Source organism: Zophobas morio, unplaced genomic scaffold (assembly GCF_036711695.1).
Source record: "Zophobas morio isolate AGI-343-1 ecotype UQ-CSIRO unplaced genomic scaffold, CSIRO_AGI_Zmor_V1 ptg000011l, whole genome shotgun sequence".
In the NCBI taxonomy this organism is placed as follows: domain Eukaryota; kingdom Metazoa; phylum Arthropoda; class Insecta; order Coleoptera; family Tenebrionidae; genus Zophobas; species Zophobas morio.
In genome coordinates this window covers 18,380,163-18,397,014 of record NW_026972116.1, presented here as the reverse complement: position 1 = coordinate 18,397,014, position 16,852 = coordinate 18,380,163, and the positions used below count along the sequence as shown (strand labels likewise).

The following is a 16,852-nucleotide window of genomic DNA, read 5'->3' as shown; positions in this document are numbered from 1 at the left end:
ATCAGTTCTTTGCGATCTTGTAATAATTGTTTAATTTTTACCAGAAAGTAGAGGACTACGATAATCAGGAATAAATATAGCACTGCTTTTAGGACAGACATATCACTGTTTATAATTCAGTATTAAAATGTCCTTTAACAATGTCAACAACAGATTATTTAAATTAAATTATGCAGTGATTGTCTCTTTGTACTATCTAAATATGCAGATATGAAGAAACCTGATTAGTTACTCAAGAAAATAATATTAACAACAGCACCTTCAAAAATAACCACTACTATTCGTACAAAATGTATATGTAATACTAATTCAACAACCATCTGACGATATAATAGTTTTATATTTACTTAAACTGTTCAAATGTTTATTAGAAATATTTCTATAGCAAAATATATTCAATAGAACTTCTTGAGCAAATTTTTGAAATATATGTGACAAAAAATTTTAAACATGGTGACAACATCACTGGCATTAATGCACTTACGTACTACTGAATTCTGGTTTCCTACAGTACCTAACTTGCGATTTGAAAGTCTACATATATCACAAATTTGTTATCTTACTTTGTAAGAATATTGAGGAGTCATTTTTTATATGCAAAGAAAAGGTTAATTTAAGTAAGCCTTGAAGTAAATTACGAGGGTTATATTTTAAGTAAAACCAAATATTTGGATACATTTTTCAAAACCATTTTCACTGCTTAATTACAATTTGTAAGTTTTATTTAAAATCTGGGAAGAAATTTTACTTTGATCTTGTCTTTAGTTCTTAGTACAACATCCACTACTAAAGTTATCGTGTCAGGAGTATCCACCGGTTCTAAAACATATTGAGACAATATTCCACATAAAGCCGCTTTAAGTTCCAACATAGCAAACTTCTGTCCAATACAGTTCCTAGGTCCAGCACTAAAAGGTACATACGCAAAAGGATGTCTGTCTTTTGTATTTTCTGGTAAAAATCTATCAGGATCAAATTTTTCAGGATCTGGATAGAATTCAGGATTGTGATGTAAATCATAAATTTGTAAGTAGACGAACGTATCTTTAGGTATTCTATAACCCGTTGCGGTAATTAATTCTTCTCCGAGTTTCCTACCAATGAGGGCGACGCTTGGATACAGTCTTAAAACTTCTTTTAAAACCCGCTCTAAATATTTCATTTGTTGAAGATCATTAAATGTTGGCGCTTTGTTTAACGCTCCTGTTACAGCTTCGATTTCTTCAACGATTAAATCCTAAAAACGCATTTGATACAAAAGTGTGATTTTTAATTTTTTTAAAACTTGGGAAAAATTACTTGGACATTTTTGTTGCACGCTATAAGCATCAGCGCAAAACTTAAAGCAGTGGCTGTGGTGTCGTGACCTTCGAACATAAAGGTGTCTACTTCTTCACATATTCCTTTCTCATCGATAGTTTTTTCTTCGTTTTTGGTCTTTAAAAGCAAATCCAACATAGCCATCCGTTTTCTTCCCTTGTAAACTTCATGATCATCAGGGTCATCGTTGAGTTTTTCAGTTATTTGTTCCCGATCCGCTATAATACTCCGAGTGAAATTATGTAAGGTTTTAATGAGCTTCTTCTCTTTAAAATAGTTTGGACTAAATAAATTTACAAAGCCGTTTATAAACCAAGAATTTAACATTCTGTACGCTGCGATTTGTCCCATGTCTATAATTGCCTGTCTGTATTCTATTTCCTCTTTTTTGATAAACTTCAATTTTGTTCCCATTGCAGTTTCTGTAATTCAACAATTAAAATAAAGGATAGTAAATCAAATCTTACCTGCTACGGTTTTCAGTGTAAACTGAGCAACGTGGCTGTCAACCGAAATGTAAGCTTGGTCCAGCAACTTTCCAAAATTTTTCACTAAATCATCTGTATGCTTATTAAATATTTCAACGAATTGCTGCAAAATGCTAAAATGAAACGCCGGAGTTAAAATTTTTCTTCGGTTGAGCCACTTTTGTCCTAAATTTTGATAAGAGTTACTTAATTCAAGTCATTTTCTTTACTTACCAGTACTCGTGAGTAAACCAGTACCTAACCAACCATGAAGAACGTTATAAACATCACTTTTTTCAATGTGTTTGGGATTGGAAAGTATGAGCTATAAAAAAAAATGCTTTACTTTTAACAGTTGTTTATATTACCTCAAAATCATCTGGATGTAACATAATCGGGGAAATGTAGTTAAGTATAGTGACAGTATAAATTGGATAGTATAGTTTTGCCCATTTTCGCAACGTCTTAAACGAAACATCTACAAATTCCTTTTAGTTGAAATGTTAAATAAAACCACAACATATACCTAGTGATGTTTGTAAGTGAGCAATGCTGCCACCAAGGTTATTTTTAGCTTCTGGTCCAGGAATTATTTTCAATTGTTTCCGGTTTTTTAACAGATTTTTAATTTTTAACACAAAGCAGATGATTACAGTAAGTAAGACAAAATATAACACTGCGTTTAATACAAACATTATTACTGAATTAAATTAAGTGCTTCTAAATATTTTATACAGATTATATAGAAAAACATCTTATCTTGTGAAAATAACAACAACGCAATAATTAAATTTAACTGTCTCATTATATTTTTGTTAAACATGTGTAAATAGTTGCATAAGAAACGAACTGATAATTACTTATCAACGAAAGAGTGTTGACAACATTCCTTTATAACTACTACTATTCTTGACAAAATTTGATGCTAATATCAATTTAACAATGTTTAGTCAATTATAGCAAAAAAAATTATATAGAACATTTGTTAGAAATTAACGAGTAAATTTTTCAAATTGAATGCCATTTTTTATAATACAACAAAATACGAGTCCAATTTTTATTTAAAACCTAGGAACAAATTTCACTTTGATCTTGTCTTTAGTTCTAATCACAATATCCACCAAAAGAGTTATCGTATCGGGAGTGTCCACCGGTTCTAGAACATATTTGGACAATATTCCACACAAAGCCGCTTTAAGTTCCAACATGGCAAACTTCTGTCCGATACAGTTCCTAGGTCCAGCACTAAAAGGTAAATAAGCAAAAGGATGTCTGTTTTTTGTATTCTCTGGTAAGAATCTGTCAGGATCAAACTTTTCAGGATCTGGAAAGAATTCAGGATTGTGATGCAAATCGTAAATATGTAGGTGGACAATTGTGTTTTTAGGTAACTTGTATCCACTAGCAGTAACTAATTCTTCTCCCAGTTTTCTAGAAATTAGGGAAACACTTGGATACAACCTCAAAACTTCCTTCAAAACTCGTTCTAAGTATTTCATTTGTTGAAGATCATTTAAGGTTGGTTTTTTAGCTAAATCTCCTAGTACAGCTTCAATTTCTTCAACGATTAAATCCTAGAAAAAATGTTTGATACAAACGCTGATTCATTAAGATTTTGAATTTTAGGTCACAAATAGCTATTTGGGGAAAATTACTTGAACATTTTTGTGACACGCTATAAGCATCAACGAAAAGCTTAAAGCGGAGGCAGTGGTATCGTGACCTTCAAACATAAAGGTATCCACTTCTTCACATATTCCTTTATCATCGATACCTTTTTCTTCCTTTTTAGCCGCCAAAAGCAAGTCCAGCATAGCCAATCGTTTTCTCCCCTTGTAAACTTCATGATTATCAGGAGTGTAGGGGAGTTTTTCAATTGCTTGTGTCCGCTTTGCTATGATATTCCTTGTGACATTATGTAAGGTTTTAATGGCCTTCTTCTCTTCCAAATATTTCGGACTAAATAAATTTAGGAAGCTGTTTACAAACCAAGAATTGAACATTCTGAAAGCTGCTATTTGTGCCACGTCTATATTTGCCTGTCTGTACTCTTTTTCTTTTTGGTGGATAAATTCCATTTTTGTTCCCATTGCAGTTTCTGTAATTCAGTCATTAAAAAAAGCATACCAGATGGAATTTTACCTGCTATGGTTTTCAGTGTAAACTGTGCAATATAGTTATCAACCGAAATGTAAACTTGGTCACACAATTGGCCAAAAGTTTTCACTAAATCATCTATCTGGTTATTAAATATTTCAACGAACTGCTGCAAAATACTAAAATGAAACGCTGGAGTCAAAATTCTTCTCCTAGTCAGCCACTTTTGACCTGAATTTTGATAACAATTACTTAACTCAAGACAGTTTTTCAAACATTTACGTACCATTGCTCGTGAGAAGTCCATTACCTAACTAACCATGAAGAACATTATAAACATCACTTTTTTCCATATGTTTGGGATTGGAAAGTACGAGCTATAAGAGGAAAACGCCATTGATTCATTTGGAATAAGTTTTTTTGTTACCTCAAAATCATCTGGGTGTAACATAGACGGAACGATGAGGTGAAGTATAGTCAGAATATAAATAGGATAATACTGTTTTGCCCATTCTCGTAAGGTTTTGAATGTAGCGTCTAAAACATTTCGTTCAATTGGTAAAAAATAAAAGAAAATGTTTACCTAGTGACGTCTGTAAGTGTGCACAGTTCCCACCAATGAAATTTTTCTCTTCTGGACTTGGAATTCGTTTCAGTTCACTACGATTTTTTAGTACGCTTTTGATTTTTACCAAAAAATACAAGGTTGTAATAAACAAAAATAGACAAAACGTTACAGTGAAGCCGGGCATGTTTCAAATGCGAACCAGTTTTCTGTCTATTTTTATTTAGCAAGTCAAATTAGATTAAAATATTTTGCTATCAATTATCATGCAAATTACAAACAACTTGGATGAGAGAGGTCCGCAAAAACCGGCTTCAGCTTCATTTATTTTAAGTAATACGGTGACACTGTAAATGATTAAATAAAAAATTGGTCTAAAATTATTTCCACAAGACTTCCCTCGCCACCGAAGTGCAGTGCAACAAATCCCGCTTCTTTGAAAAATTGAAAAAATTTATTTCGTGATAACCTCTATGCATTAAAATAAATATAGATAAGTAATACCAGTAACCGCCTAAGAAGGTAAATGACCTCATATAAACATATGTATAATTTTTTTTTGACACACTATACATTTTCTAGACATCTTGTAGAGGTTGTTTTTCACAAAATGTGTGGGGTTATCCTCCATAACTATAAAAAAGGAGCAAAAAAAGACATACACAATTACAGACCTACTGTTTTGACGTCTGTTTTCTCAAAAATTTTGGAATATTGCATATTAGATAAATTAAATAAATATCTCAATACCTTCGACATATTAAGTACTTCTCAACATGGCTTCCGAGTAAACTTTTCAATAACAAACACTGCGTTAAATGCATACTACAACAAAATAGTTTCCTATCTTAATAATGGCAAATGCTCCACTGGGATATTTTGTGATCTCAGCAGAGCATTTGATTGCGTAAATCATACCATACTATTGTCTAAATTAGAATCATACGGAATTCGTGGAAATGTACTCATGTGGTTTTATTCGTATCTTACCAGTAGGTATCAATACGTGGAAATCTCGAAATGTATTAATAAAGGAAATCATAAATTCGTTTCATCGAAAAAGCCAGTGGTTCGTGGAGTACCTCAAGGGTCAATCCTGGGGCCAGTGTTATTCAGCCTTTTTATCAATGACCTTCCTTTATTGGCCGATAATACAGGCTGCACTCTAGTTTTATATGCTGATGACACTTCTATCCTAATGCCCAGTGATAACATGCAGAACACCATCTTTTTAGAAAACATATCAAAATGGTTTGCTTTTAACGGTCTTTTATTAAATGATAAAACTAAATGCATTTATTTTCACACAGCTCAAAAAAAAGTTGCCAAGACAGCTCTTAACATAGGTACCCAGCACTTAGAACCTGTAAATAACGCAAAAATTTTAGGAATATGTATTGAAGAAGTTTTGAATTGGAATATGCATTGTACACAAGTTATCAAAAAAATTAATATAGTATGTTATCAAATACGAACGTTAAAATACATTGTCAACTTACACGTCTTACTAAATTTTTATTATGCGCATGTACGAGGTAAGCGCCAAATATTCTCGGCCTGATATATTTGCGATTGCTCATCGGGAAATTTGTACAACTCAAAGGAGACTAGAGGGTCCCCGCAGTATGTGTGTAAAATTTCAAGCCCTACTGCCCATTAGTTTTGATACATCTTTGAAAAATTATGGACTCATCATGCCTGTTTAAAATTGAAAATCGAACGGCAATAAAATTCTTAGCAAAAGATGGAATTGCTCTAAAGGGTATTAAGGGCAGGATGGTTTTTGTGTTTGCTGAAGCTTGTCCTTCACATTTTACTAAAAAAAATGATTACAGTTATTTCGCATGGGGTAAGAAACCCTTGAAGACGAATCAATCTTCCAAAAAAATCATGGCCACAATTTTTTGGGACTGTAAAGGCATGTTGTTGATTAATTTTAAAGGATGAAATATCACTGTCAACGTTACATATTATGGTTACTTATTGCATAAATTAGGAGAACGTATTTGGGAAAAAAGGCCGAGAAAATTAGCAAGAGGCGTTCGATTACTTCATGACAATGCGCCCGTTCATACCGCATGTCTTTCTCAAGCTGCTATAGGGGCTTGTGACTTCGAGTAACTTGAGCACCCACCCTACAGTACTGACTTAGCTTCGAACGATTATTAACTGTTCTCTAAGTTAAAAAACGACTTGCAGGGAAAACGTTTGGGACGGATAAAGAAGTGCAAACGGCAGTACTACATCATTTTAGTGATAAAGATTCAAATAATTTTTTTAAACGGATAGAGCTGTTAGTTGAACGTAGTTTTGAATGTATTGAAGTTAACAGAGACTATGTTGAAATATAAATATTTAATTTTTTTCCATCAGGTCTCTTTCTTTGTTAGGCCGAGAATATTTGGCGCTTACCTCGTACATTCGCGCCTTAGTTATGGCATTTCACTATGGGGTTCTTCGCCTGCGGATAATGAAGTTTTCAAAGCCCAAAAACGTATTATTCGTAATATAGTGTCTATTGGTTCTGCGTGTTCTTGTAAACCGCATTTTAAAAAACTAAAAATACTAACATTACCCTCAGTTTATATTCTAACTCTTTTGGTTTACACATTCCAAAACCGTAATAAATTTACCTTAAATAAAAACATCCATGAACACAATACTAGAAATACTCGAATTTATTTAGCTAAACCTAATTTGGAATTATATAGACGCTCTCCCAACTATCTTGGGCCTAAACTTTTTAATGCTTTGCCGGATGATGTTAAATCTATCAATAATGTTAAGAAGTTTTGTAGGACTGTAAAAACTTTATTACTCAAAAAAGCATGTTACAGCGTAGATGATTTTCTGTTGTAAATGTTATTGTAATTGCCATGATCATGTCAATATACATGTATGAATGTAGTTATTTTATATACTTGTTTATTGTTTGTTAATTCTGATGTGTCATATACAAAAATGTATTTTTTGTCTTTTGACTAAAATAAACTTATACTTATACTTATAACCGGTCGGACATTTTTAAGAGCTATGGGAGTTCCTTTTGTTAATATGCGATCTTATCACATAACTCTATTAATTCTAATTTCTGAAAATATTTTTCTCTAGTTAAAAATTCTGCTTCTGTGTCAAAACATACCTGGACCTGTATAGATTTGATTCAGTCTTAAATAAAGACGTAGTCTTACTGACTTTTGTCGAAATATGTAATAGGCAATTTTGGAAAAATATTTATTGATTCACCTAATATCAGTGCACTACGCTTTCTCTTCTCATTCAAGCTCTGCGTAGAGTTGGACTTTAGAGCGAGAAGTAGAATGCACTATTCTATTTATATTTTATAATAAATGTAATGTAAGCCTTCAAATAATTTGCGAATGTCTGGACTAGATTTCTGTTTTCAAATGACACTAGCTTATATTTTAATAAGCACGAGTAAAAGTAAAAATGTTGTGGGTGCTGGCAAGTCCCACAAAATTGTATAATATTTGTATATTTGTATATTTGTATATAATCTGTTTCATTACTTCCAACCAGTATCACCCCGAAGCTTTCTCTTCGTCCATCTGCATGTCGTACAACCTATCTTTTGTTCACCCTTCTCAGTAATTCTTATCCTTTCCAAGATTTCGAATACCTTACAAGAATCCTTTTGACACAACCGTTTTCACCGCTTTCTACCGACCTGTCCTTTCATTTCAAAATCACAAACTCCAAGACTCTTCCCTCATCTGCTAAACCGACAACATCTAAATAAATACGTCAAAACGCAAGTGCTGTTTTAATCACCGGATCACCTCACAATGTACATATAAATTGCTTATATTAAACTTCCACTAAAAAATTTCCAGGCAATCGCAAGCATCCGATTGTTAATAAGAATGTAAGACGTCAGAATGTTTACAACGTTGTATTCCAAATTTTCAACAGATTTATAAAATCTTTCAAAATATTTTCACTGCTTAATAGGACAACGAAATAACTGTGAACTTTTATAAGATATTTGTATTTAAAATCTCGCCACAAATTTCACTTTGATTTCGTCCTTAGTTCTTAGTACAACATCCATTACAAGAGTTATCGTGTCAGGAGTATCGACCGGTTCTAGAACATATTTAGACAATATTCCATACAAAGCCGCTTTAAGTTCCAAGATAGCAAACTTCTGTCCAATACAGTTCCTAGTTCCAGCACTAAAAGGTAAATAAGCAAAAGGATGTCTGTTTTTGGTAGTTTCTGGTAAGAATCTGTCAGGATCAAACTTTTCAGGATCTGGATAGAATTCAGGATTGCGATGCAAGTCGTAAATATGTAAGTGGACGAACGTATCTTTAGGGATCTTATATCCCGTAGCAGTAACTAATTCTTCTCCGAGTTTTCTAGAAATCACGGCAACACTTGGATACAACCTCAAAACCTCCTTTAAAACTCGTTCTAAATATTTCATTTGTTGAAGATCATCGAAAGTTGGATTTTTACTTATCCCTCCTGATACAGTCTCAATTTCTTCAACTATTAAATCCTACAAAAAAGTAGATGTACGAAATTTGAATCACTAAATTTTTTAATCTTAGAGTTTTAAGATCACAAAAAGCTACTTGGGAAAAATTACTTGCACATTTTTGTGACAAGCTATAAGCATCAGCGAAAAGCTTAAAGCTGCGGCAGTGGTATCGTGACCTTCGAACATGAAAGTATCTACTTCTTCACATATTCCTCTATCATCGATACTGTTTTCTTCGTTCTTAGCCGTTAAAAGCAAATCCAACATAGCCAATCGTTTCTTTCCCTTGTAAACTTCATGATTATCAGGACTATAGCGGAGTTTTTCAATTTCCTGTGTCCGTTCTGCTATGATATGCCGAGTGAAATTTTGCAAGGTTTTAATGGCCTTCTTCCCTTTCAAATAATTCGGACTAAATAAATTAATAAAGCTATTTAGAAACCAAGTATATAATAATCTATAGGCTGCTATTTGCCCCATGACTATAATTGCCTGTCTGTACTCTATTTCTTTTTGTTTGATAAATTTTAATTTTGTTCCCATTGCAGTTTCTGTAATTCAACTATTTAAAAGAACAGCATACACCAGAGGGACTTTTACCTGCTATGGTTTTCAGTGTAAACTCTGCAATGTAGTTGTCAATTGAAACGTGCATTTGAAGACACAATTCGCCAAAAGTTTTCACTAAATCGTCTGTTTGCTTATTAAATATTTCAACGAATTGCTGCAAAATGCTAAAATGAAACGCTGGTGTTAAAATTCTTCTTCTGTTCTGCCACTTTTGACCTAAATTTTAATAACATTACTCAACTGAAATCAACTAATTCAGAGCGTATATTTACCGGTACTTGTGAGGAGGCCAGTACCTAGCCAACCATGGAAAACGTTATAAGCAGCGCTTTTTTCCATATGTTTTGGATTGGAAAGTATGAGCTGAAGGAATAAAACGACGTGGCTTTGTATTAGACAATTTTGGTCGTTACCTCAAAATCGTCTGGATGTAATATACATGGAACAATGACGTGAAGCATAGTAATTGTATAAATTGGATAGTACGATTTTGCCCATTCTCGAAAGGTTTTGAACGAAGCATCTAGAACATTTTGGTCAGTTAATATGAAAGCAAAGAAAATGTTTACCTAATGACGTCTGTAAGTGAGCAACATTCCCAATAATGAAGTTTTTATCTTCTGGTCTAGGAATTCGTTTTAGTTCACTGCGATTTTTTAGTACACTTTTGATTTTTAGTAGAAGAGAAAATATTGTAATGAACAAGAATAGACATATTGTTACAATTAGAACGGACATGTTTCACATGGAAGTCAATTTTTTGCGTGTATTTATATAGCAAATCAAAGTTCAAGTACATTAAATGTACTTTGTTGCCATGCAAATCGTAAATAAAATATCAGAAGAGGAGAGGTCAGAAAAAAAAATTCAGTTTGTTGTTTGTCACTTAAAATTATTGATAAATCTATAGGAAAAGTGAATGTTAATTCTCCGAACAGTGATTATTATGGAGTCACTTTTTAATCATTCCGATCCGTGCTTAATCAAATTTCTAGGAAAGTGTAAACAAAAACAAAATAATCCAGATGATTTTTAATCTCTTGTTAGAGTATTTCTTCGAATGAAATATTGGACCCTTGCATTTGAACTTTTTCAATAGTGTCTAGTAAAAATGAGTAAATAAAAATAGTTCTAGAGTCCTAATTCATTTCTCTCGAGGAAACTAAGTACATTAGTAGAATCCGCTTGGTGAATGTAATTTCACATTTTCTCAACGTCCCATATCTTTTACAATTTAAAAAATTATACCTAAGTTTATTAGACAGATAATCTCGGAATTTCAGAACTTTATAATATAGTTTTGTAAAAATATTTATTTATCTACATAAACTTAGTGCCCGAAATTTTCTCTTCTCTATTAAAAGTGTACGCATGACGGATTTTTACAGGGAGAAACAGAATGCATTCTCTTTTTCTGTTGGATAAAAAAAACATAGAGTTAAGTGAATCTTCAAGTGTTTGACGAGGTTCAAATTAAGATTTCAGTTTTTACTTCCCGAGCGTAAGCAAAGGAAGCATTGTAATCGAGTCCGTCGGCCGACTCTTTACTTTTGCATTTTCTCGACCTATCATGACCCCTAGAGAACGACGAAATAGCCATCCCATTTTCTGGAAAATGTGAGTATACGCTCGTCTTTATAACATAAAAGAATGATAAGGTAAAAATTATAATAATAACATTCAGAATCTTTTGTTCAATAGAGGCTTATGAATAATTTCAGTCATTTGTTTTGGGGCGATAAACTCATTTAAATCAAACAAATGTCTACGTGACATTCTTCCGATGTAATGTATTCCCGTTGATAAAGTGCTGTAAATAATATTTTTGCACTCATAACCTTTTTTGATGACCTTGGCGAATTCAACAGCATGCGGGACGTCGAACATCACGCACGGATGCATTTTGCTATGCTTTGCCACGGTAGCCTAGCCCGGAAATGTCAAATTTCTAATAATTTTATTTTCAACGAGACCGACACTTGAAAATTATTAAAAATATTATTATTATTTTATGTTGTGGATGTGGATTTTAAAATCATCAGCTGACGTTCAGTTAACGTTAGTTTTCTCATCATTTTCTTCGCGATGCGTAACATCGGTTGCGAGCATAAATTTCAACCGCCCACCCCTATTTTTTTAGTATTACACTACATCTATCCAAACTGATATACATCTATAGGCATGCCGTCGTCACGTTTCCGACAGCGAGCGAAGTACTGTCTAAACTGTTTAGACCAATTTTTTTTAAACGGTAGTAGATTATATTTTAATGAGCACGACTAAAAGCAAAAATTTAGACAAATTTGTGGTTCTAAAAAATTTTCAGAAAATCTCTAGCACATAACTAAGATCAGAAAATGTTTACATTGTTATATTCCCAGTGTTTCCGTTTGTGTAAATATAGACAATATTTTCCCCGTTTAATTTTATATTATGTAGATAAAAATAAACAACTTTTAAATTTTAGAAATTATTTTTATTTAAAATCTCGGTACAAATTTCACTTTGATCTCGTCTTGAGTTCTTAGCATAACATCTAATATAAGAGTTATCGTGTCAGGTGTATCCACTGGTTCTAGAATATACTTAGACAATATTCCACACAATGCCGCTTTAAGTTCCAACATGGCAAACTTCTGTCCAATACAGTTCCTAGGTCCCGCGCTAAAAGGTAAATAAGCGAAAGGATGTCTGTTTTGTGAATTCTCTGGTAAGAATCTGTCAGGATCAAACTTTTCCGGATCTGGATAGAGTTCGGGATTGTGATGCAAATCGTAAATGTGCAAGTGGACAATCGTGTCTTTAGGTATCTTATATCCAGTAGCAGTAACTAATTCTTCTCCGATTTTTCTAGAAATGAAGGAGACACTTGGGTACAACCTCAAAACTTCCTTTAAAACTCGTTCTAAATATTTCATTTGTTGAAGATCGTTAAAGTTTGGTTTTTTACATAACTCTCCTGTTACAGCCTCAATTTCCTCAACGATTAAATCCTAAAAAAAAAAACCTTTGATACAAAGCGTACTTCATTATAATTTTGAGTTTAGGTTCAGAAATAACTATTTGGGAAAAATTACTTGGACATTTTTGTGGCACGCTATAAGCATCAACGAAAAAGTTAAAGCTGCGGTAGTGGTATCGTGACCTTCGAACATAAAGGTATCTACTTCTTCACATATTCCTTGATCATCGATACTATTTTCTTCGTTTTTAGCCGTTATAAGCAAATCCAACATAGCCAATCGTTTTCTTCCCTTGTAAACTTCATGATTATCATGAGTATTGTCGGGTTTTTCAAATGCCTGAGTCCGTTCTGCTATGATATTCCGAGTGAAATTATGTAAGGTTTTAATGGCATTTTTCTCTTTCCAGTATTTTGGACTAAATAAATTTATAAAGCTGTACACAAACCAAGTGTGTAATATTCTATAAGATGCTATATGTCCCATGTCTATAATTGACTGTCTGTATTCTATCTCTTTTTGTTCAATAAATTTCAGTTTTGTTCCCATTGCAGTTTCTGTAATTCAACCATTTAAATACACAGCATACCAGAAGAAATTTTACCTGCTATGGTTTTCAGTGTAAACTGTGCAATGTAGTTATCAACTGAAATGTAAACTTGGTGACACAATTCGCCAAAAGTTGTCACTAAATCATCTGTCTGCCTGTTAAATATTTCAACGAATTGCTGCAAAATGCTAAAATGAAACGCTGGAGTTAAAATTCTTCTTCTGTTCAGCCACTTTTCTCCAGTACTTGTAAGGAGACCAGTACCTAACCATCCATGGAAAACGTTATAAATATCACTTTTTTCCATATGTTTGGGATTGGAAAGTATGAGCTATAAAAAAAAATGTTGCTTCATGTTGCACAATTTGGTCTTTACCTCAAAATCATCTGGGTGTAATATACACGGAACAACGAAGTGAAGTGCGGTCATAGCATAAATTTGATGGTACAATTTTGCCCAGTCTCGAAATATTTTGAACGCAACATCTAGAACATTAAAATGAGTTATAATGAAATAAAATAAAATATGTAAGTACCTCGTGACGTCTGTAAATGTGCACAGCTGCCACCAATGAAATTTTTATCTTCTGGGCTTGGAATTCGTTTTAATTCACTACGATTTTTCAGAAAGCTCTTAATTTTTACGAAGAAGTAAAGTATGGTAATAAGCAAGAATAGACATAACATTTCAGTTACGCAGGACATGTTGCAAGTCAGATTTGTGAACATTTTTATATTGCGAGTCAAAATATATAAAATACACTTTGTTATCATACGAATCCCAATCAACATGTAGAAAAATGTTAAGAAGGTCAGCAAAAATGGCTTCAATTTGTTTTTATCACTTAAACTAAATGATTAAATAAAAAATTAATGCTGATTATGAGACACTGCAGTAGTAATAAATTCCCATTTTAAACCATTCGATTCGTGTTTAATTAAATTTATAAAATACTGTAAACATGAAAATAAAGGAATGCTAGATTACATTATCACAATTACGACATATTTACTTCTACCTTTATCTTTTTTAAAATATTTTGTTCGAACAAAATCCTGAATATAGTTTGTAAATATTATTTTTCTGAAATCGTCATGGAAACAACAATTCCCTGCTCATTTAAGGGCAGGTAAATTAGATTTCCCGGACAATACAGGTAAAGGCTTTAGACACTTTTATCTGATTCTGAGACTATACTTCCTTTCTGTCGCTACCGCTCACGAAACCCTCCTAGGAACTCATTTTTTGCCTCAGAGTACCCCAGGTGTTCCTTCTTCGGAAAGGAAGCAGGCGCCCGAGCAGACATTTACGCAATGTAAGACACGCACCAAACTCACATCATTTTAAATTTTTTACTGCATTTGATATTTGCTTTTTGTGTCTATTTCATATGTGATTTGTTAGTGTTATGTGGAAATTTCTGAGCTGGTTACGATGCAGATTTGACGAACTTCATCTTGATTTGATTCATAATTTGAATTTGTGCATAATTTTACCTCATGTAAATTTTTTGTTGTCTAAAATTGTTGATAGTGTGCGGCGTAAATAAATGTTAACTTCTATGGGAGACCCGCATCCGCGTGGGGCCCGCAGCTCGGTTAAAATAGATTACTAGTTTGCGAAGACCGGGTGGAGAGTATAATATGCGGCAGGCTTTTTGGGCATGGAAATATGGTTGCGTGTTATACCTGTCAATGCATTAAAATCTTCGTTACAACATTTTCGATGGCTCGTTTACAGACTGCCATAATTTAAATTTGGTGCCACACCATCGCAATGAATTATTGTGCAGTACCATCCAGTTACGTTATGTAATTTTTCTTTTTTTCAGCTAATTCGCAGTTTTTTGCTCCCCAGATTGGAAGAATAAATAATTTGTGTCTTTCATGTGTTGTGTTTAATTTAGGGGCACTTTTCTAACCTTGTTAACGATGACAAAACTGTTCACATCTTTAATTTTAGCGAATGATTGCTAATGAGAAAATTAGATCACAAGGCTCAAATTTATATAAATTTGAAAAATATATTCAGGGCTTAATTATACTTTGTCAATTTTTACTTATACTGTTTCTATATTGTCACGGAACTGCTAGTTGCCCTAGTTATGTAAAGATTGCCTCATGCCATGCTTGTAGGATGTCAGCAAAAACCTCTTTTTGCTGGCATTACGGAAGCTTAGGTGGGGGCAGTGCGGACTGACGAAAGGGGCAGTCGGTACTAACTAGGGACAGGGGGAAGGAAAAAGTGAGGGAAGTGAAGTGACGCACCGTACCCCCTAAGGATGGAATTTGTAATGTAAGTTGAAATATATTTAGTTTATTTAATGTATTTGGGATTTTTATTCTTAACGTCGGATCGGGTAATTATCCTTAGCTCTACCAATCTCTCCCCCGACCCGGTCGTGACATATGGTGGAGGCGCCAAAAATTTCGCGCATATAGTGTTTTTTAAATCTTAAGAAAAAACAAAATCTTATTTTATGAATAATAAAAAACCCGCGGATCCAAAAACCCGTCAGCAATACAAAATCCGTATAGAAAAAGAGTACGGTTCGTTTCAACCAAAAAGCAGAAGTTCTGATATTCACGGAGTCGTTAAATTAGGGGGATGCGGTTGTGACACTTCAGAAACAGATCCGGAACCACTTGTGCTTAGTCCAATCCCCATCGAATTACCAGAAACCAACCTAAAGCAGTTAACATTGTCCGCACCAACTTCACAAAATTCTGAAACAGTAGACCAAACGTTCGATAAAATACCGGGAACAATCCCCAACAAATCGCCTCACTTCACTGAGCAAAACATCAGAGAAACAAACGACCCATCTAACGAAAAAATGGCCAACGTTACAATCACCGAGGCATTCACAAGCCAAAAACATCCATCGATCCCGAGCTTCATTAGTCCAGAAATTTTTGATCCAAAACGTGACGACCCACAGCGGTTTATCCAGAATTATGAGCGGGCAGCAGTGGCCAACGCGTGGAATGACAACTTGAAGATTTCATATTTCGGCTCATTTTTGTCAGGAATAGCGAACAGATGGTACGAAAATTTTGTTACGAATAATGCTACAAAAACCTGGACAGATGTGAAGAAAGAATTCCTAAAAGAATACAGAATGTCGGACTATTCGGAAGACAAGGAAAGAAAATTTGAAAACCGCAGACAGACCCGAGAAGAGTCAGTAAGAGAATACTTTTTTGATTTATCCTTCCTAGCGTATGAACTGGACCCATTAATGGAGGACGAAAAATTTATCAAACAATTCGAGAGAGGCATGCAAGATAAATATTTTAGCAACTACAAGATTCTAAAACCAGATGACGTTACCGTACCAGAACTTAAATCAATTATTGCGAAACTTGACGCTATAGAACAGCGAACAAAAGAAAGCCAAGGGTACTTTCATGACCGACAGGAAGTTGAAGAAGCGAATAAGTATACGAAATTTACCACAAACTCTAGGAAATTTGATAGTAGGCCACCACACTTAAATGGAGGCAATTTCAAGAAAAATGTACCAAACACCCGCAGCTCTAACGGACGACCAAGGTGCTACCATTGCGGAAGAATTGGACATTTTGCAGGCGCATGTTGGCACAATACAAGTGGCAACAATTACAAACAGGATCACCACCCAAACGCCAAGGGACGACGAAACTAAACCTCCCAGTCGTCCTTACGCAAAAAGGGAGAAGCAGCGGCACTTCAACCCTCAACAAACCCCCGCGTCTGCTAACCCTAAATGTACAAGTTAACAAACAACATCTTACCGCAATTGTAGATACAGGCGCCGCAACAAATGTTGT

General features: G+C 33.9%; 3 protein-coding genes and 1 pseudogene across 3 annotated transcripts; all 4 read right to left on the bottom strand.

Moving 5' to 3' along the window:
* Window positions 1-630: 630 nt before the first annotated feature.
* LOC135127100 (cytochrome P450 4c3-like) lies at window positions 631-2,512 on the bottom strand. Its single transcript, XM_064053427.1, has 6 exons — window positions 2,314-2,512; window positions 2,156-2,265; window positions 2,022-2,112; window positions 1,788-1,973; window positions 1,300-1,742; window positions 631-1,237 (listed from the first exon to the last, which is right to left on the bottom strand). Exons 1-6 carry the CDS (start codon window positions 2,480-2,482, stop codon window positions 725-727), a joined length of 1,512 nt encoding a protein of 503 aa, XP_063909497.1. The 5' UTR covers window positions 2,483-2,512; the 3' UTR covers window positions 631-724.
* Window positions 2,513-2,792: 280 nt separating this feature from the next.
* LOC135127103 (cytochrome P450 4c3-like) lies at window positions 2,793-4,744 on the bottom strand (annotated as a pseudogene).
* Window positions 4,745-8,439: 3,695 nt separating this feature from the next.
* LOC135127099 (cytochrome P450 4c3-like) lies at window positions 8,440-10,299 on the bottom strand. Its single transcript, XM_064053426.1, has 6 exons — window positions 10,096-10,299; window positions 9,940-10,049; window positions 9,799-9,889; window positions 9,557-9,742; window positions 9,065-9,507; window positions 8,440-8,974 (listed from the first exon to the last, which is right to left on the bottom strand). Exons 1-6 carry the CDS (start codon window positions 10,262-10,264, stop codon window positions 8,462-8,464), a joined length of 1,512 nt encoding a protein of 503 aa, XP_063909496.1. The 5' UTR covers window positions 10,265-10,299; the 3' UTR covers window positions 8,440-8,461.
* A 1,681-nt stretch (window positions 10,300-11,980) lies between these two features.
* On the bottom strand, window positions 11,981-13,774 carry LOC135127101 (cytochrome P450 4c3-like). Its single transcript, XM_064053429.1, has 5 exons — window positions 13,576-13,774; window positions 13,416-13,525; window positions 13,094-13,370; window positions 12,604-13,046; window positions 11,981-12,519 (listed from the first exon to the last, which is right to left on the bottom strand). The coding sequence occupies exons 1-5, from the start codon at window positions 13,766-13,768 to the stop codon at window positions 12,007-12,009; spliced, it is 1,536 nt and encodes a 511-aa protein (XP_063909499.1). The 5' UTR covers window positions 13,769-13,774; the 3' UTR covers window positions 11,981-12,006.
* Window positions 13,775-16,852: the final 3,078 nt, after the last annotated feature.